At 34.3% G+C, this 23,887-nt stretch overlaps 1 protein-coding gene across 5 annotated transcripts in view; it reads left to right on the top strand.

Annotated features, from left to right (window-relative positions):
* The window catches only part of METTL25 (methyltransferase like 25), a 93,425-nt gene that overhangs the window by 32,002 nt on the left and 37,536 nt on the right, over positions 1–23,887 (top strand). For 3 of the 5 annotated variants that reach the window (XM_053584856.1, XM_053584855.1, XM_053584858.1), the window contains exons 6-8: positions 10,410–10,504; positions 14,223–14,252; positions 18,918–18,991. In XM_053584856.1, the coding sequence (XP_053440831.1) occupies positions 10,410–10,504; positions 14,223–14,252; positions 18,918–18,991 (199 nt within the window). Of the gene's footprint in view, positions 1–10,409; positions 10,505–14,222; positions 14,253–18,917; positions 18,992–19,501; positions 19,565–23,887 lie in introns of those variants that run through there. The other 2 variants (XM_053584859.1, XM_053584857.1) reach the window with 2 other exon arrangements.

Below are 23,887 nucleotides of genomic sequence, written 5' to 3'. Positions count from 1 at the left end.
AGTGAAGTTAATTATGATATGCCTGAGGGATATCTTATTGGGGTTGAGTTGTGCTGGGGTTCTGAAGCTGTCCGCTGTCTGAATTTCAGAATCTCTAGGCATGTCTAGAAAATTCTCTTTCATAATTTCATGCAGAAGGGCCTCTGTGCCCAGAGAGGCCACTTCATCTGTTTCTGGAACCCCTATGATTCGGATATTCGCCTTCTTCGAATTATCCCAGAGCTCTCGGACAGATTGATCCATTTTTGCTCTCCATTTCTCTTCCTCTTTGAGAGTTTGGGAGCGTTCAAAGGCTTTATCTTCAATGTCAGAAATCCTTTCTTCTGCTTGCTCTATTCTGTTGCTGAGGGATTCTACTGTATTTTTCATATCTTTGACGGCTGCAAATTCTTGCTTCAGTGTATCTAAGTCTTTGGTGGTTTTGTCTTTAAATTCGTTAAATTCCTGAGACAACTTTTGAATTGCTCCTCGAATTTCTAATTCCACTTTGTTAATCTTGTCTGCAATCCAAATTCTGAATTCAATTTCTGACATCGCAGCCAGTTGTTTATGAATGGGATCTTCAATTGCATCTGCCATATCTTTCCTTGGGGGGGTTGATCTATTCTGGTTATTCATGTTACCAGAGTTTTTCCGCTGATTCTGCCCCATGGTTGTTTTACTCCCTCTGATTTTTTTCCCCTGGGGCTTTGTCGAGGGTCTGTACAGTGTAGTGGCCTGAGAAACTGGGGCCCTGTCTGGTGTGGTGGGGCTAAGTGGTTCTGTCTTGTTTTCAGCTGGTTTCTGTTCCACCCTAGTGAAACAGATACTTTGGATTGAAGTCTCAGCTGTGGAGAAATATCAGCAATTAAGTCACCCTGCCCCCCACTGGCAAACAATTGGAAAAGAAAAATCAAACCTTCCTACCACCATGCACCCAGGGCACCACCTGATTTGTCCTCAGGCGATTGTTTCAGTTCAAAAAGGTCCAAATCAATTGTCTCAGTCTGCTCCTGTCTCGGGTGAGAGTTTAAGAGGTCTCTGGGAACTGGATCACAGGGGTCTGGTGACTACTCTGGTGTGGCTTGCTCCAGTGCTGCTGAAGGAAAGTACTACCAAATCCAAAAAGGGGTGGGGGGACCAGATATGTAGCAGCACCCCTCTCCCCCTACCATAAGAATGTGACCTTTTGTAACTGTCCTAGGAAATAGCCCTGAGCTGAAGCAGATAACTGGTAACTGGTTCTGAAAGAAAAAAGCTAAGCAAATGTTTAACTGCTGATCTTGTCTTAGGACAGATGAGTAATGAACCAGAGTTCTTCTTATCTGGAAAAGCCCCTATGTCTGCTACCCCTCCCTAAAGCCCCTGCTATGTCTGCTACCCCTCCCTAATTTGTAGTTTTTGCCTTTATAAGCTTGTAAAACCTGCTGTTCAGGGCTTGACTCCTCGGCTCCTAAAAGAGTTGCGAGTCAAGCCCCAGCATGCTGGAATAAAATCCTCTTGATGTTTGCATCAAGCGCCGTCTCTTGCCGTTGATTGGGGTCGTCATCGCTCAGGGCAGAGTGGGGGGTCCTGCCCCAAGTCTTTCACTGCGTGGAGTCAGGAGAAGCCACCCAGCCAATAAATCAGTCTGGGAAGGTTGCTGCCTCCTTCCCCACCTTGCACCACTTCACATCCAGTCAGTGATAGCCCTGCAGTTGGCTGACCCAGTTGCCTATAGTGAATCAGTACTCCAAGAGTTTGTACCTGCCTGAATCACAAGTAAGTCTGCCAGGCCGCTGCGCTCTGCCTCTCTCCAGCAGGAGGAGGTGAGGCCTGACAACCTCGGGTGCTTGATGAAGGTTGAGGGGTTTTCACTCAGGTCCAGTCTCACCCCTGATTAAAGTCACTGACAGAACAGAACAGAACAACTCTGCGGTTCCCCTGCAGAAGAGAAGCTGAATTGAGCTCCAAATCAGCTTGTCTTTGCTCCTGTATTGTCTATAGGCTGACGATCCCCTGAGGGCCAGGTGCATCTTAGGTTTAGTAAAGCGGACCTCTGGGTCAGCCCCTCCCTGGGAGTTTCCCTGGTTTGCAAGTTGGAGTTGCCTCAGGCAAACTCAGAGTCTCTGGTTGCCCAGGGAGACAGGGGATGTGGCTTCAGAATATTCGATAGTGAGCCGTATTGCTAGCAAAAGAGGGCCGCTGCTTTATGGCTCAGGCAACGGCCGCTCCAGTGTAGCTCCCCTCTGGCCAACCGTCCTCTCTCCACTCCCGCACCCCAGAGTCTGCACCGACAGGCTACAGCCCTGCACTGTCTACACGCCTCAAGCAATCGCCCAAGAGTCTGGACCCCTGGGGGACAGGCCTCCAGACCTTGGAGCGACAGCAGAGGGGAGTGTGGGGAGCGCTGGGAGCCTGGGGTTGCGGGCAGAGAACACACAGAGCTTTACACAGTTTTATGCCTGGCCGTATTATCACCAAAAGACGGCTGTCACACTGTGCCTCAGGGAACTGCCACTCCGTGTAGTCCCCTCCCCGCCGACCAATCGGGACTGCCTTCAGACCCTAGTGTGAGCGAAGGGGAGCAGTGGGAGCTCAGAATTCCAGGTAGAGACTATATACAGTTTATACAGTTTTATGCCTGGCGGGAGGACACCGTGGCACCCTAGTAGGGGAGGTAGGTCCAGTTTTTAGGGAGTCTCTCCCGTGGAGTGTAGTGGGAGGACCTTTGAACTCTGACCGGTTGTTTGTGGGGCACTCTGAGCTGTTCTCATGGGGGAGGGGACTCCCGTCCGCTTGGTGATGGATTTTGTACCTTTGTTTGTATCCTTGTGGTCGCAGCTTGCCTCAGCAGGGTTGACGTGCATTCTACAACCTTCTCTCTTAGTGCAGCTCAAATCCACCAGGTTACTTGCTAAATTTTTGTCCTTTAACTCTCCTTCTGGACGGGAGCCTCTGTGGAAAGCTGGCTTCAGTCAGCCATCTTGTCTCCTCCCCCCCATAAAGTGGTTTTTGAAGCTCACACACATTGGATTTATTTCATATACAAAAGTTCTCTCTGTGTTCATGGTAAATAAAAGAAGCCAAGAATGTGATTAAATCTAAAATAGAAAATTGATATATCCATATGAAAGGAGTAGTAAAAGAAAAAGAGTTTATGCTTTGGATATAAAGTGAAATAAAAGCAAAGCTGACAGAAATTCTCATCAGAGAGTTGACTATCAAACTAATGTAAAACAGGCTTTTAAAAAACTAGCTTACAACCTACTAGTTTTCTATATAAGTCTAGATTTGTATACTGTCATGCATCTGACTTGAAGAATATTTTGCTCTGGTTTTCTCACATTTTTCTTTCCTTGTAGTAAAGAAATGTGAGCAAGTTGTCTAAGTTTCCTTTATCATAAGTCTTGCATAGTGAGTGAAGTTTTTCACAACTAGGTATAAAGTTAGAGAACATCATCCTCAATATTAGCATGAAGATTGTTGGAGGTATTCTATATGTGTCTTGGTATAAATTGTTTTAGCAAGAGCGGGAGTTGCAGCTAAGGGAACCTGTCTTGTGCAATGAGAAGCTCTGTTATAGAGCTGCTGTCACAGTGTTTGCCAAACCAACAGAATTTTCCATCAGCTACATAGACTTGGCCATTCTACAGACATGCCTAAAAATACTAAGATAGTTGTACTGAACTTAAACAATATTTTAATGTAGCCGTGGCATTATTAAAGTAATATACACACTATATGTCACGTACCTTGAGATTATCTTCCCAGCCTACACTTCTAATTAAAGGACAAGTGAAATACCAATACATTGATTATATTATAGAACTAGAAGTAGGAATGGGAAGCAGAAAAAATGGATGTTGTGATACACCTATTCATTAAGCAAGGTACACACGTAATGAGATTTAATATAATTGGTAAACACAGCCAGGTGTGGTGGCTCATGCCTGTAATCTTAACACTCTGGAAGGCCTAGATGGATAGTTCGCTTGAGCGCAAGAGTTTGAGACCAGCTTGAGCAAGAGTAGGACCCTTTGCTACTAAAAGTAGTAAAAAAAATAAAACCCCCCAAATTAGCCAAGCATTGTGGCAGATGCCTGTAGTCCCAGCTTCTCAGGAGGCTGAGACAGGAAGATCATTTAAACCTAGAAGTTTGAGGTTGCTGTGAGCAAGGGTGATGCCACACCATTCTGGCTTGGGCAACAGAGTAAGACTCAGTCGGAAAGAAAACGGAGGAGGGAGAGATAGCGGGAGGGAGGAAGAAAGAAAGAGAGAGAGTGAGAAGGGAGGGAAGGAGGGGAAAAAAAGAAAGACAAATTGGTAAATGCATTTATGGAGATTGAAAAGTCCCGAGATACGCTGTTTGCAGGCTGGAGACTGAGGAAAGCCAGATGTGTACATTGTAGTGTGAGCCTGAAGGCCTGAGAACTGGGAGTGATGATGATACAGGCCCAGTCCAAAGGCATGAGAAGACAGATATCTGAGCTTGTGCTGTCAAGTAGAGACAGATAATTCAATCTTTTTCCACTTTTTGTTATATTCATGCCCTCAGCAGATTGCATGATGCCCCATGCTCACTGGGAAGGGGCAGTCTGCTTCACCAATTCTCAGCTGTTAATTTCTTCCAAAACTCTATGACTGGTCATCCAGAAATAATATTTAACCAGATATCCAGGCATTTCATGACTCAGTCAAGTTGACATATGATGTTAACCATCACACCTGGCATGGTTCAGTGGGAAGCAAATAAGAGATGATTAATTAATCTTTAACCACTTCCCCAATGGTAAAAATACCATTTTACCATTATCAGCTATCTCCTTTAGATTTTTCTGTGAAGAGAAATTTACACATGGAATCTGTATCTCAGTAACTTAAATTGAAGATACATTCAGGAGAAGGCAAAAGGAAAAAACCAATAGAGGCCCAATCCATATTTATAGAATAGATAAATTCACTATCATGAACGTACGATCATTATACTATGACTTTCTTTAAATATGCATTTTATAGTCATATACAGAACATTCTACCTTATAGTAGCAGATACTCGTTCTTCTCAAATACACAGACATTTTCCAGGATAGATCATATACTTGATCATAAAACAAGTGTGAGGACATATAAGAGACCAGTATCATTCCACAGATATCTTTACAATGATAATGGATTGAAACAGAAATCAGTTGTGGAAAGAAAATGAGAAAATTGACAAATACATGGAAATTAACAATATATTCTTAAGCAACTATTTGGTCAAAGAAGAAACTAAAAAGGAAATAAGAAAATAGCCTGAGAAAGTTGAAAACACAGTATATATCAAAACTAATATAGCAAAAAAAAAAAAAAAGAAAGAAAGAAAATAACTAATATAGCACAGGAAAAGAAGTATTTAAAAGGACATTCATATGCTTACATTAAAAATGAAAAAAGATATCAATAAACAACCTAACTTTATACTGTAAGAGTTTAAAAAAATTGCACTAAAAATTAGCAGAAGGAAGGAAATAGTAAAGGTTAGAGCAGAAATAAATGATACAGAGAACAGAAAACAATTCTAAAAATTGACAAAACTAAAAGTTGTTACAAAAGATTCTGGATTGCCATTTTTATGGCTGAGTAGTATTCTCTGGTATACATATTCCACATTTTATTAATCTGTTCATGTATTGATGGCACATGGGTTGATTCTATATCTTTGCATTTGTGAATTGTGCTTCTATAAACATTTTTTACATTGATCATGTCCTTGTCTGTAGAGGAACTTTAATTTGATCAGGTCTCATTTCTTTGTTTTTGTTGTTGTTCTAGTTGCCATTGGAATCTTCTTCATAAATTCCTTCCCTGAGCTGAGTAAGAGTTTTCTAACATTTTATTCTAGAATTCTTACTGTTTCATGGCCTAGGTTTAAGTCCTTTATTGATGATGAGTTAATTTTTGTTACTGGTGACAGGTGCAGATCCTGGTCCAGCCTTTTACATGCTGATGTTCATTTGTCCCAGCATCATTTATGGAATTGAACAGTTTGATGTTAAGCATGAAAATTGAAGCAGCAATAAAATACCTTCCAACTTGAAAAAGTCCCAGACTAGATGGTTTTATACCTGAATTTTACAAGACCTACAAAGAGAAACTTGTATCTACACTGTAGAAATGATTCTATGACATTGAGAAGAAAGGAATCCTCCCCAAGTCATTCTATGAAGCCAGTATTACTTTGGTATCAAAACCAGGAAAGGATACAACTAAAGAAGAAAACTACAAACTACCCATTTGAATACAAAAATTCTCAATAAAATCTTAGCAAACCAAATTCAGCAGCACATCAAAAAAATAATTCACCATGACCAAGTGGCCTTCACCCAGAGATGCAAGGATGGTTTAGCATTAACAAATCTATAAATGTAATTTAACATATAAATAGATCCAGAAACAAGACTGTGTTGTCCTTTCAATTGATCCAGAAAAAGCATTTGACAAAATTCATCATCCTTTCATAATAAGAATGCTCAAAAAAATTGGTATAGATGGGACCTTCCTCAAAATTATAAAATCTGTGTGTGACACACCTACAGCCAATATCATCTCAAAGGGGGAAAAATTAAAAGCATTCCTGCTTAAAATCAGAAGCAGACAAGGTTGCCTACTTTCAACACTTCTATTCAACATAGTGCTGGAAGTTCCCAGCAGAGCAATCAGTCAAGAGAAAGAATCGAGGGGGTCCAAATGTGGAAAAAGAGATTAACTGTCCCTATTGACCATCTGATCTTTGTCTAGAAAACCCCAAAGATTCAACCAAGAGTCTTCTGGAATTGATAAATAAATTCAGCACTCTCACACAAATTAGCAGCCTTCATATACCCCAACAACAGTCAAGATGAGAATCACATCAAAGACTCAATAATACCTTTCACAGTGGCAATAAAGAAAATAAAATACTTAGGAATATGTTTAAGGAGATGAACAGTTTCTTTGGGAGAACTATGAAACACTGTAGAAAGAAATCATAAAGAATGTAAATAGGTGGAAAAACATACCGTGTTCATAAGTTGCCAGAATCAAAATTATTAAAATGGCTTCGATGCAATACCCATTAAAATTCCAACATCAGTTTTTACCAATTTAGATAAAATCTGTTTTAGACTTTGTATGGAACCTGAAAAAAAAAAAACAAGCAAAAACTGATAGCCAAGACAACCTCACAGGTGGTTAAATTGACAGGCATCAATTTACCAGACTTCAAGCTTTGCTGTTAGGCTATACTACCAAAACAGCATGGCACTGGCACAACAGAGACATAGACCTTTAGTTCAGATCCAATCTTTGATAAAGTAGACAGAAGTACACAAAGAAGGGATTCCTATTAAATAAATGGTAACTCTTGTTTCCGTAGGATTAGTTGGTTTGCCATCACATTCTAGATAGAGAAGAATGAAGTGAAAGGGTAGGGATGGGAAGTGTGGGGAAAGTACATGTTCCCCATCCCTTTACGTGTGTAATCTGGAATTTGCACACATCATTTCTGCCCATATTCCGTGGGCCAAAACTTAGTTTTGTAGTTATCCTAGTGGCTGCATGGAAATCTGAGCTTTGCAGTCTCTAATCTGAATAGTTGAGTGCTGTCTCAGTATAAGGGACAAGGAGAAACTGGATTTGGGGATGGGGAGTCAGCTGGTTTATTGGTTAGTAGTTTTCCTAACCTCTGAATAAGTGTCACACACCCATTTCTCAAACCACTTACTTTTTACATTTTTAGTTCTAAGAAAAAATGCTTGTAGTAACCCTTTCATTTAGCAATAATCATGTCTCAATTAAATTATACAACCTCCAATAAAACTCAAAACACTGTTCAAGTCATCTTGGAAGTAGAGGTAGCCCTGTGTCCCTGGGACCTAGATAAGCTTCAAGAGATCTATGAGTCCTATGCAATTGCAAATGAAATTGTTGGTGAACATATATTTATATAGCTGGGTAGTTAAGAGCACAGGTTCTTGAGTTCTTGGAACTTGGGTTTAAGTTCCAGCTCTGCCTTGTCTAGATTTATACCTAAGGCAATTTACTTTATCTACCTATGCTGTTTCCCAATCTGAAACATGAGAATGATAGTGTATCTACTTCATAGAGTTCTTGTAGGGACAAAGTCTAATTAATACATTTAAAGTGCATACAACAGTGTCTCCTTAAGAGCTATATAAATGCTAATGTTTTATTAATACATAATATTTATACACATTTTGGGGGTATATCTGATATTTTGATACATGTGTAGAATGTGTAATAAACAAGTCAGGGTATTTATAATATCCATCACCTTGAGCATCTGTCATTTCTGTTGCAGTTTTTTTTTTTTTTTTTGTTTGGCCGGGGCCGGGTTTGAACCTGCCACCTCTGGTATATGGGGCCAAAGCCCTATTCCTTCAGCCACAGGCACCACCCAGCATTTGTCATTTCTTTATGTTATGAACATTTCAAATCTCTTCTCACTGTTTTTGAAATATATGATACTACATATTTTTAACTACACATTTTAAACTATAGTCATCCTACTGTGTTATTGAACATTAGAACTTATTTCATCTATTTATACCCATCAATCTACCTCTCTTCATCATCCCCATGCCCAAAACACACATGATTCCCAGCTTCTAGTAATGGTCTATCTCCATGAGAGCATCATTTTTAGCTCTCACATTTGAGTGAGAATGTGCAGTATTTTCCTTTCTGGGGCTGGCTTATTTCACCTAACATGATGACCTCCATTTTCTTTCATGTTACTGCAGTGACAGGACTTCATTCTTTTGTTTTTTGGCCAAGCAGTAGTCTGTTGTATATATATACCACATTTCTTCATTCATTCATCTGATGATGGACACTTATGTTGTTTACATATCTTTGCTATCAGAAATAGTGCAGTGATAAACACAGGGGTGTAGGGATACCTGTGATAGACTGAGGTCCCTTTCTTTGGATAAACACCAGTAATGTGATTTTGGGATCAAATGGTAATTCTATTTTTAGTTTATTGAGAAAGCTCCAGGTTTTCTGTAATGGCTGTACTAATTTACATTACGAACAGTGTATCAGAGTCTGTCTCCCTACCAGCATCTATTATGTTTTGTCTATGTTAGTAGCCTCTCTAATTGGAGTGAGGTGATACCTCATTGTGGTTTTGATTTGCATTTCCCTGATAATTATGTTTATACACATTTTGGGGGTATATCTGATATTTTGGGGGGTATATCTGCTATATTTCAACATAATTAGTTATGTTGAAATTTTTTTATGTACTTCTTAGCTATTTGTATGTCTTCTTTTGAGAAACGTCCATTTAGATCCTTTTCCTACTTTCTTTAATAACATCGAATTGTTTGAGTTCTTTGTATTATTTTTATTCCCAAAGGGAGGGTCAATATCTTTCATCTAATTATCAGTAGGGTCTGTTAGAAGTTGTAATTTAGTGCCTGAAAGAAACCTCTTTCACAGGCTTATGATTATGAAATTGAAATTTTCTCCTTTTTAATCAAAAGTCATCTGGGATCTTTCATAGTGCAGAAGTTTAGGGGAACCTACCTCAATTATATTTTTTTTCAATGTATTTTCTTGTTTTCATGTTTTAGTTTGGCTTTATTTTTTAACCTAATAGAAATTTATACTTATGTTTATCCTAATTTTCTTTAATTGTCACAGTTTTTTATAAAATGTAAGCTTATTCTCCAGGCTTTAAAATAGAAATTGTTTTCTTTTCCTTTAAAAAAAAAAACAAAAACCTGTGGAAGTAATAGTTCTGCATCAGTAGTTTAAACATCAGATTCTATAAGTTTGTAATTAGGGCAATCGATATATGATTAAGCAGTAAACATTGATTGTTGTTGTTGTTATTTAAGTCATAAGTGCAGTTGAGCCAAATTGTATCATAGTTGAAAATATTATAGCCTCCTAAAATAATGAGCAAATAAGAACTTGTACAGCTGTTCTTTTTCTGGGAAGGGAACATACTAGCTAAAAAAATACATGCTTCAACATTGTTAGGAATGAATTCAAATTGCTCTAGAGCAAATTGCCAAATGCCATATTTAATAAGTCACTGTTTTTTAAAAACAGGTCAGCAATAAATGTTCAGTATCTCATTACTTATCTCCTATGGTTATACTGAACATGAAGAGTACTTGCCTTTTAAATTGATTTTGCTAAATCTGAGAGAAATGATTTTGGCAGTTTGGTTGATACCAGACCTGGAGCTTAAACATAAGCCAGCTGATATTGAACAAATGCCATTTTCATAACATTAATATGATTTCAGTTAGCAAACTGGAATGAACCACTTACTTCCATGTTTAACTACTATTTGACTTTCTCGGTGACTGATTTGCTTTCTGGATAGATTATTTACTTTAATGGAAAGAGCAGGAATTTTATTTAAATTATCTATATTTTTCCATCTGCAGAATGTACTCAAGAAAAGTGGGGATTTCCAATGTGCCACTATTTAAAGGAAGAGAAATGGTGTTGCGGTCGTAATGCCAGAATGTCAGCATGTTTGGTATGGTTATATTTTTTCCTGGAATAAATACTGTATCCAGATGTTGTAGAATTTGTTGTTTTTGGCTAATATCATGCATTGAATGCTAAATTTTATGGAACATCATCAGAACGCTTTTGTGCATTACAGATTACAAAACAAAAATGACTTGCCTTTCCAACAACATACACTATACATGCAGTAATGTAACAAATGTTTATATATATTTTACTTCAATTCATATATAAAATATGCCAAGTTTTAAATTCAGAACTAGTTCAGTACTTTGTTCACAGCTCTGTGATGTGTTTATGTTTGTTTGTAGCACATGATTTTGTCTCCTAAATTTTTATAGAATGGGAAAAATATTATTAAGTAACTATGTAGTCAAATAAAACCTGAATTGTACCTGATTTTTCACTAGTGTCCTTATTTCTAGAATACGTTAGCCCACAGTGTTCTTTATTCATGATACACTATATTGGTTCACAAATAAGCAAATTAAATAACATTTTTTTAATCAGAAATTTAAAATACTGCAGTTATGCAAGATGAATAAATTTAGAGATCTAAACTGTAGCATGAGAACTATAGTTTATATCATAGTATCATATACTAGAAATTTCTTCTGAAAGTAGATTTTAGGTGCTCTTCACACACGTGTAAGTATATGGATGATGGATATATTAAATTGCTTTATGGATATGTTAAATTACCTATTATAATCACTTGACTAGTCTTTAACTTACAATGTAGTTATATCCTGATAAGATCTTCAGAAATTGAAAATATCTTAAGTCAAAAATACATTTAATACACCTAACCTACCAAACATTATAGCTTAAACTAGTCTACCTTGAACATGGTCAGAACACTTAACATTAGTCTATCATTGGGCAAAATTATCCATTTTGATGAGCCAAATAGAATGTTATGAATACAGTAAATAGTTTTAAAATATTAAAAATAATATTTTTCCCATTCTCTATAGAACCTACTTTATAATAAATTCTTGACTATATTATGTAATTTATTGAATACTATACTGAAAGTGAAAAGCAGAACTATTGTATAAGGTACTCAAAGTATGATTTCTACTAAATACATGTCACTTTTTCATCGTTGTGAAGTTTAAAAATCTTAACTTGAACCATCATAAGTTGGGCACTGTCTATATATTATGTATATCAAAATATGTTGTACACTTTCATTTTATACAAAATTAAAATTAAATTATAGTTTATTAAATTATATGTTTAATATCTAACCACAAGATAAATTAATTATTTTAGGTTTCACTATTTGTATTCCAGTTACATAGCAATATAAAAAATACTATACCAAGCGTTCTAGGTTATATATCCTAAACTTATCTTAGAAATCTAATTATGCTTAATTAATTTTTTTAATGTAGTCCAACTTAAAATATTTTTCTGAAAATATGTTTTAACTCTTTCATTTTTTAAATAGTACTTGTTTAGGGTCTTGTCAGGGACTTCTTAGAATGATAGGTCATTATTGGAATGGGGCAAGAAATTGAAGTAGACTAGCTTAAGAAAAAAGACCTAAAGATTCTGGCATAAGAGATTTTACAATGAAATAGGATAGATCGATTTATCAATTTATGGCAAGGCCCACAACCAATAGTTCTCACTCATAAGTACAATACTTCAAGTCAGATTTATAGTGCCCCAATTTAATTATCAGACAGGCAGGAGTTGCTAGATAATCTAAGAAAAATCTGACAAAAGAAAATAGAGATCAGATTTAAAAAAAAAGAAAAAAAATTGTAACTTGGAGGAAATAGAGAAACTATCTAAAATAAAATATTAATAACATAATACTAGTAATATCCCATAGAAAGACAAAACAATATATAATATTTTATCTATAAAACAAGAATGATCACTATAAAAGTAAACATTCAAAGAATGAAAAGGAATTCTTGAAAAATAAACTCTATAAATAGTCAATGCTTAAGGAACTAATGAAAAGATACCTTTTGGGGGATGCTTTGAGATAAGTAGTTTAGAGTACTAACCAGAAATAAAATTTATGAAGGGAACATTTGGTATATTTTCCTCATTATCTTTGTTTATTGGCCAAAAACAATATTAACAAATAATATTAATGTTTGCAAGAAACCGTTCATCACCTACTTGGTTATCTTTTATTATGTAATCAAAATTTATCATTTGCATTTAAAATTAAGCTCATCAGCAACAGAAACCAAAAGTAGTCCTGTGTTATATAATATTTTTATTGACATGAAAAATTTTATTTTTAAATACTCTTTTATTTCTTGATTCAGGTCAGCCTTTAGGAAAATTCATAACAAAAATTTAATCTGAAATTAACACAACCAGTACCAGGAATGAAAACTCCATTAATGTTACCTTTAATGATAAATCTGGGCCTGTTAACTATTTTACTTAATATGAAATTATATAATATTAATAACTATCTCCTTATTCATAACATTCTGTTTGGCTCAAGATGTTTAGTGAGGTGTCTTTTAAATAAATAAGAAATTATACTTTTTTCTTCAAACAGTTTCTGTGAAACAGATTTTTATACAATAAACTGTCTTTTTCACTAAATGTACTTGGTGTGAGGGCATATAAGTAAAGCAGTGTTCAAAGACCAAGTTTTTAGTTCCTCCTCAGTTGCTAACTAGCTATGCAACTTGGGGAAAGTTACTTACCTTATCAGTGACCTTGTGCCTCTGTAAAAATTACACTTACACTTTACACCTTGTGCCTCTGTAAATTACCTTTTGGTTTTAGAAGTATATTATTTAGGTATATCTAGAAAGATTTATTAATGAAAGCCTAGAGACCTGCAACAAATATGAGTATTTTAAATTTGAGTACCAAGTATATGCAGATGCATTATATTTTTTTACTTTTCTTTGTTTGAAATACTTTCTTACTTGTAAAATTTTTTAACAATAAAATTTTAATTAAACTATGAAAATCCAACTTAGTTTTGAAACTATAAATGTGTGGAGATGTCTCCAAAAATAAAATTAGAGAAGACCTTATTTCATACTTAAATATGACAAATCTTCCATATATATTAGATTGTGAACATTTACTAGAAATGTTAGTAAATATTTTATAAAAATATTATGATTCTTAACATAATTTTAAAAACTGATACATATAAAATTTTTTAAATGTTATTACTTTTCTTTTGCTTAGCACTTAATCATATGTGAATTTGCATACCAAAACATGCGTACTTTTTCAAAATAAGCTTTGAAATCTAGTCTCTTTATTTTTGTTTACTAAAAGATAATATATTCATTACAAACTATAAGAGAATGTATTAAAATATATAAATATATCTCTATGTCTGTATGTGTACATAACAATAGCATTGAATCTATTTGATATGTTTAACTATACTAAAAGTGAGCCAGGAATATGTCATTTCATTTTTTTCCTGTTTTCTAATTCCTTTTGAAATTCCAGGACTATATAATTGGAATTGACATTTGAGAATATGTTTGTGTATATGACACATGTTTATTATAAATCAGCCCTAAATTATGCAAGCATAGTAGTTAACATTTTTTAATGATGTAAACCGTTTTAACTACATAAACTTACATGTTATCGCTTAATTAATCCTTTAAAATGGCACTGTTACAAACCTTGTCCAGTGTGCAGTGTGTTTATAAAACTCGTGAGACTAAATATATTAACAGTCTATCTTGCTTTTTTTTTTCTTACAGGCCTTGGAGCGCGTTGCAGTTGGCCAAGGGGTGAGTAAGAGTGTTTAATCCACATGGTGAACACAGTCATTTTCTCTCTACTATTCTTCATACTTGACCTGCTGATGAACTTAAAACCCAGTGGATTTTAATATATCACCTCTACTTGTCACTGCTGCGTATTCAGGTTTATATATTTTCCATAAGTTTACTTTCAAAAGCAAAAATGAACTTTCAGAACTTTCAAGCGTTTAGGAAAATTTCCACATTATGCTCTTACACTAATCTCTCTCTTCTTTCTATTGTGGTAAATAGTCTGTTAACATTTCTAAGGAATGCTGCTGTTGACAATCAGGTTCTGTGGGCTTAGTTCAAGCAAAGATAAACAAGGAGCAAGGGATGTGATTTAGGAGTTTATTTTTACTCTATACAAAACTTTGCTATATACAAAACTAGCTATGTACCTTGGGGAAAGTTACCTTATCAGTGACCTGCGCCTCTGTAAAAATTACCCAAGAAACTCTGTAAATTACCTTTTGATTTTAGAAGTATATTACTTAGGTATATCAAAAAAGATTTATTGATTTCAACTGGTTGTTCGACAACTTTTTTTATTAACTTGACTAGTCTTTAGTTGCAATAGCCAAGTGGGTTTGTGTACATAAATGAGTTAATACAATTCGTATAATTATCTTATCCTTCACTTTATATTCGTGAAACATATTAGGAATTTTTTGAGAGTTCTTTTGTGATATTTTCACAAGATTTCTTCCTAAATTTTTAAAAGTAATAATTTAAAAATAATTTTAATAACAAATGTCATCTACTGAGTTCTTATACTAGGCCGGGAACATTTTGTATGTTGTTATTTTTTAAAATGTATCTGTACCTATCTAAAAATTGATAAAAATGTATTCTTTTGAAGGCATTAGTATTAGAGCATATGGTTTAAGTTTATGGGACTTTAGTTTCAAACTGCTGGTTTGCATGATGTGTTCATCACTTACTAGTTCAATGACCTTGGACACATTTCATAATTCTGCGTAGCTTAATTTCTTTATCTGTAAAAGTAGGAAAAATAATAATAACAAGAGTAATAATTCCTTACGGGAGGTTGTAAGGATCAAATGTAAGAAAAATGTAAATGTTTAAAACAATGTCTAGTACATAGCGAGTTTTAGGTAAATGTCAACTGTTGTTGCTATTAAAATGTAATTAATAATTACAATCATGAAAATATCAGCTGAATCTAACACAGAGCTTACTAAAGTACTAGTCAAAGTTCTTCTCATCAATTAAGGTAATGAACACATAGTACCATGAGCTGTTACTATCCTGTGATACACAGGAGGACCCTTTAAAGTAGTAATGCTGGGATTTGAATCTCTGATGCTGTAGTTCAATCTCTTCACTACTGTACTACATATTAACTTAGTGGTTATGAAAAGAAAAGAAAAGAAAAAACCTTTTATCATAATAATACCCTATTACATTTGTGTGGTGTTTTTTAATTTTCCAAGTGTTTGTTCATGCTTATAGTAAATCCTATGAGTTGCATGTTATCCTAAACTTACATGAGAATGATATACAGCAGAAATCTAATGGTGTGCTCTAGTTCTTTTAATTAATTGTAGAGACCTTTCCACTAGACATGTAAAATGTGTGTCTAATACATATGCTTTAAGAGTATACACTTTCTGCTCCTTCCCATGTTTAAAATACATTACAGCATTAAGTTGATTTATCACTTGTGTGGGAAAGAAAGTAAACACTGAGACAAATCTAGTTTATTCCTGGAATGTCAGGCATAGGCTACTTGGGAGATGTTGACTCCCTTCCCACCACCTCCATCTCTATTTACCAGGGTGGACAGTCCTTGTTATTCCAGGAATGTGCATTTGAAGGCATTTTTAACTCTCTTCATTTCTCTTAGGAAACTGCCATAAAGCCCTTATCTAACAGAGTTAACCTGGGAATGATGATTTATTCTATTGTGTTGTATTGCTCTGTGCATTCCATTTCTGTATATTCTCTTTCTTTTTTATTGTCTTTTATAATTTTTAATAACAATGTAAAATGTAAATATTTATTTCTAAATTATCTTGATGTCATTTTATGTTTTTAAAACTAAACTTCCTATATATTATAGCTAATCAAACAAAAAGTTAAGAACTTAACTTTTAACTTTGAAATGATAAGTCATCTGTAATACTAAATACTAATATTTCATGCAATAGATTTGCCAAAATGCCTTGAATTTCAATAGAACATAAGAGTAGGTTTTAATATATATAATTGTTTTTAAACATCTTGTGAGAGAAATGAAAGGATTTTCAAGGAAATGATAAACGGATGATAAAGTAGAGATTTTGATACTATAGAAAAAATTTACTCAAGATGATAGAATCTCTGTAAATATATACAGAGATAAGCAATTTTAAATGAAATATTAGCATAATTTTCAAAGAACATTTTGAAATCCAAAGTTTTTGTCTCAAGTGAAGGAGTTGTATTTAAAAAAAGATTTCATGTAAGAATTTTACCTCACAAGGTTATAAATTCTAGTGTGGCCATTCAAATGTGTCTACTTTCTTTTCTCTTCTTTTCTTTTTGAGTCTACTTTCTCTTCTCTTCTTTTCTTTTTTTTTTCCTTGTGTGTTTTTTGTTTGTTTGTTTGTTTTGTTTTTAAGACAGAGCCTCACTCTTTTGCATTGGGTAGAGTCTCGTGGTGTCATCATCATAGCTTACGGCAACCTTAAGCGATCCTCTTGCCTCAGCCTCCCAAGTAGATGGGACTATAGGCACCCTTCACAATGCCCAGCTAGTTTTTCTATTTTTAGTAGAGATGGGGTCTCACTCTTGCTCAGGCTGATCATGAAATCCTTAGCCCAGGTGATCCACCGGCCTCAGACTCCCATGAATGTATTACTTTAGGAATTAATTTGGGGACTGTGGTATGCCTAATACCATTTCTGTTTTGTTTTGCTGATTCATATTTTAAGTAAAGCCTATATTGACTTAAAGTGTATTATACAGTGTTGCAAATTGTCTTCCAAAATTATAATACATAGATAAAACCAAAACCAATAAACTGATGTCAAAAAAACCTACCCTAAAAGAGAGATTCAGTAATATAGAATTACAAAACAAGAAATGTTTACCCATAAAATCCTGTATGCAACACTGATATACTGTTTAAAAAGAATTTTTCCTTTATTTAAACAAATTTAATAGATTTGGGTGCTGGGGTACAAGTGGTTTTTTGTTATATAGATAAATTGATTCTTAAAACACCATTTCTTACTAGGATCACCATGCCTAATGTTTCCACCTTGCGGCGGGGACATAACTTGTGTTCTTACACAGAGCTTTGTTAATATGCTACAAGTAAGATGTTCTCCAGTGACTTAAGAAGGCAGTGTGGTCAAGTGAAGACCTAAGAAATAATAACTAATTCTCAACCTCCCACTTCTGGTTTTTGTGGTATCAGCACCACATTGTATTAACTTAATGTTGGATGGAGGAGAAGGACAATAGAGTGGGTTTTCTGCCTGACCATATGGATAAAATTGTAGTTTGTTATAAATTTCAAGTGAATTCAAATACATTTATTCTAGTTGAAAACAGATGAAAATAACACTGTTGGACTCTGAAGGCGAATATAACATTATAAAAAGCTAACTCAATGGGTGTACACATTCCACTGAACTCTATCTCTAAAACTTTGTTAATCTTCAGAATGTTTGTAGTTTTGCCTTATTTGACTTCTCAAAAGCATTTGGAATTATTAACTCCTGTCCATACTTACTCATTTTTTTTGTTTGTGTTTGTTTTCTTTAACTTTGCCTGGAGGCTGGGTTGTTGTTACTAACATTATTATGTGTGTTGGGTATCCTGTACCATCAGTATTAAAATCTGTGGGGATGTGGAAGGGATTTGGGTGATTTTTGTAGTTTCCTAGTTAAAGAGTGCTCTTCTGTTGCTACAGCCAAGTGTTCTTACTTTTAAGAAGTGCTTCTTTGAAACTATCATGTATCGTTGAGGCCTTCCTATTCAGTCATTTCCTTATTTCCTTTTAAAAGCCTTGAACTTTCATGGAACACTTCCCATCTCTTTGTCCCCTAGAAGTGATGCCTGGCCAAGAGTGCAATCTCTTACCTTATGTCCTTTCCTAGGCTCTATTTTCCAACTCTGCAGTAGCCAGTTGGTCCCATCTTTCAGACCTCAGACATCTCTTTATTACATCTTTAGTAAGGCAGTTCCCTCTCTTTCTTGTTATGAATCCTAGTCAATACTATCTTTATTTTATCCTCCATTAAAACAAAGCTGCATTTTCTTCTTTTTTGTTCATGCCCTTCCTGATTCTACAGGCTGCTGAGCTGATTTGGTTGGTCTTGAAAGTTAATTTCTGCATTTTAGCTAGGATAACTCCATGTAGATATTACCCCATTTTTCTTCGATTATGATTTTCTTCTACATTTACTACTATTTCTCTTGTAGTTTCATCATCTGTTTACTTTCAGGGTTACTTCCACAGAGATAATTAGCTTCAGGGTAACACTTTAACTTAAAAGGGAAAAATTATGAAGTCATTCTCTATGTTTAGCAGCAAAGTCAGTTTTCTGGCATTCACTTACAATTCCAGCTCCTTAGTATTGATTTAGTTTCTGTTTTTTATTTGTTTCTTGTGCTTATATATGTCTACATTTTTTTCAGCTGCCTACTGAATCACTCTTCTATCGTGCTGTTCTTCAGGATATTATTAAAGATTGTTATGGCGTCACCAAATGGTATGGGGATTTCATTTTAATAAGAAATACTTATAAGTGAAGAGACTTTTAGTCTTCAGGTGAATTTTTTTAGGGTCAATGTTATTAGTAGAAGAAAAATGAAATTAAACATAATAAGTAACAAAGAAGTACACACCAACTATCTTAGGTTAATCATTAAAATGGAGGCGCTAATGATTAATTTCTTTGTGTTCTAAAAGGTTGTTGTAATGTTAAGGAAATATATATGTATATAAATATAGTGTATAATTACTTTAGAATTCTTGAAGCATTGAAATGTCATATGTAAGTAATTCAGTAGATATATTATCATATGAGCAAAAATTATTTTTAAAATGGTTCACAACCACTACAGTATAAATAATACTTAACTAGTTAAACAGATATTGATTATAAACAACCATTACTGCCAGTCAGGTCTCTGCTGGTAGAATAGTAGCCCTGCATGTGTTTTTTTTGTTGTTGTTGTTCATTTGTTTGTTTGTTTTGTTTTGTTTCTGTTGTCCCCAGATAACGCATTGCTTAAACAGAGAGGCAAGGGGTAAGAGAATTATTCAGTAATAATCGGTTCAACAACTGTTATATTCAAGCATATGTTTGCAATTCTGGTAGGTTTTACAAATACGCTCTGGCTAATTAGAATATTAAGATTCTAACTCCCATTTGGTATAATTGGATTATTTTTTAGATTGAAATTGGGCAATTTTCAGGTTCTCAAAGACCAGTTCACACTTAGAGGTTTTAAGATAACCTATTATTTCTCTGGAAGAAAAAAATATGTAATTTTTACTGATAGAATTTATTATAAGTATCTATGTGGGTTTTTTTCAACTGTCATAAGATTATTTCAATATCCATTGTCTTCTCCATATATTTATAAATCTTCAAAATGTCTAAAAGTCAATTTCTCATTTTCTCCTAAGAACTTGCTCCTTCTCTTAAACTCACTCCAAGATACTATCTAACCTTGTTGGAAAAAATTCATTGAAATATTAACTACCTATCTTCTTCAAAGACCTCAAATCTGCTTATGTGTTTATTATTTTCTTAATGACCTCTTAAATTTGTCTCCATTCTTTTCTAAACTTTTCTTCTCAGTTAAAAACTCAACACTTTTCAACCTTCCTTTCTTTACTCTCCAAAGATAGTTGATGTTTATTATAAGACTTTTTATTCTGGAGCCTCCTTGACCCTTCAGCCACATTTGACAGTGCTATAAATTTGTTTTTATCTAAAGTCTCTTCTTCTTTACTTCCATTATGCTGCGTTCTTCTGAGTTTCATTTTTCTACTGTGAACACTCATCTCTTTTCTTTAAGAATTATTATTCCATCCCCTAAGTTTATACAGCACTCCCTGTTTTATATGTTGCTCTTTTTTCTTTATATTTTCTCTCTCTCTTAGCATATATTTTCTTTGTATTTTCTCTCTCTTAGCCTCTCTTACCACAGAAAACTCCCGAAGCATGTAACTAGCTCCTACCTCCTTTCAGAAGTCCAAATTGGCATTTCTTATTTTATCTGAACAGTTTTACTTAGGTACCTCACAGATATATCAGATTCAGTCACATCCAAAAACCAATGTGATCATCCTATCCATTTTATTACTCTTTCTTTTCTTGACTACTTTTGTCATTTTAAACAGGTCCAAATGACCATTATCAAGGTTTAAATATATAGAAATTATATTTGATTCTTCTGCTATCATCATCCCACATATTAATTTTCAAGACTTGCTTGTGTTTTGTTTTTTAATCCAGCAATTATTTATTGTGTGACAGCAATTAATTATTCTTGTCAAGATGTAGGAATTCAGGGTACCTAGGAAGTGATGCTTACATAGGAACATTCTATATTATAGTCAGAATGGCATGTGTAAAAATTAAACAAAATGATAGAAACCCACTTCCAGTAACAGCAGACTGGGGAAGCTAAACATGCTGGAAACGTGTGTCTGCATGTTTAAATTTGTTTTCAGTTGGCTTGAGAACATTGGAGACTTGTTGAGAAATTTAAGAATTACAAGGCAAATATCTAAGACAAAATGGAAACCAAAAGAGGTAAGCCCAACTTCTAGACCTGCATTTTCCCCAGAGGCATCTGCCAGTTCTTGAATGGGCACCCGTCTTCCAGTTAACAGAGAGGTTGAGCATGACTTTCAATGGAATACCGGCTCTAGTGAGATAAAAGTTAAGAGTTCATGGTCTGTCTAAGATAAAGGCTCAGAAATAGTACAGGTAAACCATTAACACTTTGAGTTATGTCCATAAAGACTCATACTGTAATAGTGAGAGTGAAATAGGAAAACAACAAGTCTATAGTGGACTAAAGCTTGGACTTAGAATCATCTCAAGCTGTGATTAAAGTTTTTCTGATTATTGCTTCTGCTAGCTGCCTATAAGAAGCAAATACTCCCTGGAAAAAAAATTATATAAAGCTAAGCCTAAAATTACTATTATAATTTTAGTTTTGTGTATATATAGCACCTGGCAGTCAATCCAAAATAACTAGCCATATGATAAAAGAAGACAACATGACCAGAATCTAACATAAAATACAGTCCTCAGTGATGCTAGAAGTGCTCCCAAGAAGATAGATAAACTTATTACAAGAATAAGTAGAGTTGTTTGATGTGTAAAGTAGACTGAGGTCTGTAGCTGTGGTTGCCCACCATTTCAAGATAAATGAATCCAGGATAAGGACCATTGTAAAAAAAGAAAAGGAAATTTGTGAAGCTGTCACTGTAACTATACCAGCAGGCAAAAAAATTGGCATGTTTTACAAAGTAAAAATTTGTGCTCATTGACTGTATATGTTTTTCGTAAGGGTTCCAGTCAAGGGTAGTCTATTAGTAGTTAAATTTTGAGAGAGTCAAAAGTTATATATGATGTTTTACTGAATATGGAGTCAGTAGTCCAACATCCTGTTGTTCAGGGTCAACTGTATTTATATCAGATAAAATAGACTTCAAGTATAAAATTATGAAAACTGACAAGGAAGGTCATTATATAATGATAAAAGAGTCATTTCAGCAAGAGGATGTAACAATTATAAATACATATACTCAAAACCAGAGCACCAAAAATGTAATGCAAGTGACAGTAGATCTAAAGAGTGAGTAAAACTATAATACAATCTTAGTAGGGGACGTAAACATCCCACTTTTAAGTAATGGGTCATATCATCCAGATAGTAAAATCGATGAAGAAACATCTAATTATAAATGAAACTTTAAAAACATTTAAAATTCCTACTGCTGAAGCATACATACTCTTTTCATCAACTTATAGAATATTCTCCATAATAGATCTCTGTTAGGCCTCAAAACAAGTCTCAACAAACAAAAAAGCCAGAATCATTCAAGCATCTTTTCTCATCACAGTAGAATAAAGCTAGAAGTCAATAACAAGAGGAACTTTGGAAACTATACAAATTTATGAAAATTAAACAACATGACCAATAGATTTATGAAGAAATTAAGAAGGAAATTTAAAAATTTCTTGAAACAAATTAAAATGTAAACACAACATACGAAACCCTGTGGGATGCAGTGGAAGAAGTACTGAAAGGAAAGGTCATAGTAATGAAAACCTACATAAAAGAAAAAGACAAACTTGAAACAAATAACCTAATGATGTACCTGTAAGAACTAGGAAAGCAAGAACCAAACCCAAATTAGAAGAAGGAAGGAAATAGAGCAGAGGAAAAAGAAATGAAATTGAAAAATTGAAAAATTATACAAAAAAAGTCAATGAAACAAACGGTTTGTTAAAAAGATAAAATTGACAGATCTTTTGTTTGACTAAGAAAAACAGGATAACTAAATAAATCAGATATGGAAAAAGAGACATTAAAACTGATACTATGGAACTTAAGAGACTATTAAGAACAATTATATGGCAGCAAATTAGAAAATCTAGAAGAAATAGATAAATTTTTGGATACATACAAACTACCAAAATTGGAACATAAGGAAATAGAAAAACTAATAATGAGTAATGAGATTGAAACAGTAATGAAAAAGCTCCCATCAAAGAAAAGCCCAAGAGCAGATGACTTGACTGCTGAATTACAGCAAACATTAAAGAAATAACTAATACTAATTCCACTCAAACTCTTCAAAAAAAATTGAAGAAGAGAGAATACTTCCAAATTTATTCTATGAGGCCCACGTACCCTAATACCAAAACCAGACAAGGACACAAGAAAAGAAAACTACAATATCCTTGATGAACATAGATACATAAATTCTCAAAAAAAGACTAGCATATCAAATTCAATTAATTCAAATGATCACATAAGCAAGCTCAAGTGGGATTCATCCTAGGGATGCAAAGAAGGTTCAATACATATATGCAAAAATCATGTGATCATTTCAATGGATCCTGTGAAAGCATTCAACAAAATTCAACATCTCTTCATGATAAAAACTCAACAAACTCAATATACAAGGAACATACCTGAAAACAACGGAAGCTGTATATTACAAACCCACAGCTAGCATCGTAATATGTACTGAGCAGGATAAAAGCCTTTTCTCTAAGATTTGAAACAAGACAAGGAATCTTACTTTTATTCAAAATAGTACTGAAGTGCTGGCCAGTACAATTAAGAAAGGGAAAAAAATAACAGACATCCAGATTGGAAAGGGAGAAGTTAAATTATCCTGTGTACAGGTGACATGATCTTCTATTTAGCAAAACCTAAAGACTATGCCAGAAAACTTTTAGAACTGCCAAATTTAGTGAAGTTGTATGATACAGAGTCAACACATAAAAATTGGTAACATTTATACAAGGCAATAGTGAACAGTCAGAAAATGAAGTCAAGAACACATTTCCATTTACAATAGCCAAAAAAAAAAAACCCTCAAAATCATATCATAATATATCAAGGTT

The sequence above is a fragment of the Nycticebus coucang genome, chromosome 3 (genome assembly GCF_027406575.1).
Source record: "Nycticebus coucang isolate mNycCou1 chromosome 3, mNycCou1.pri, whole genome shotgun sequence".
Lineage (NCBI taxonomy): Eukaryota > Metazoa > Chordata > Mammalia > Primates > Lorisidae > Nycticebus > Nycticebus coucang.
This window is presented reverse-complemented; position numbering and strand designations above follow the sequence as displayed.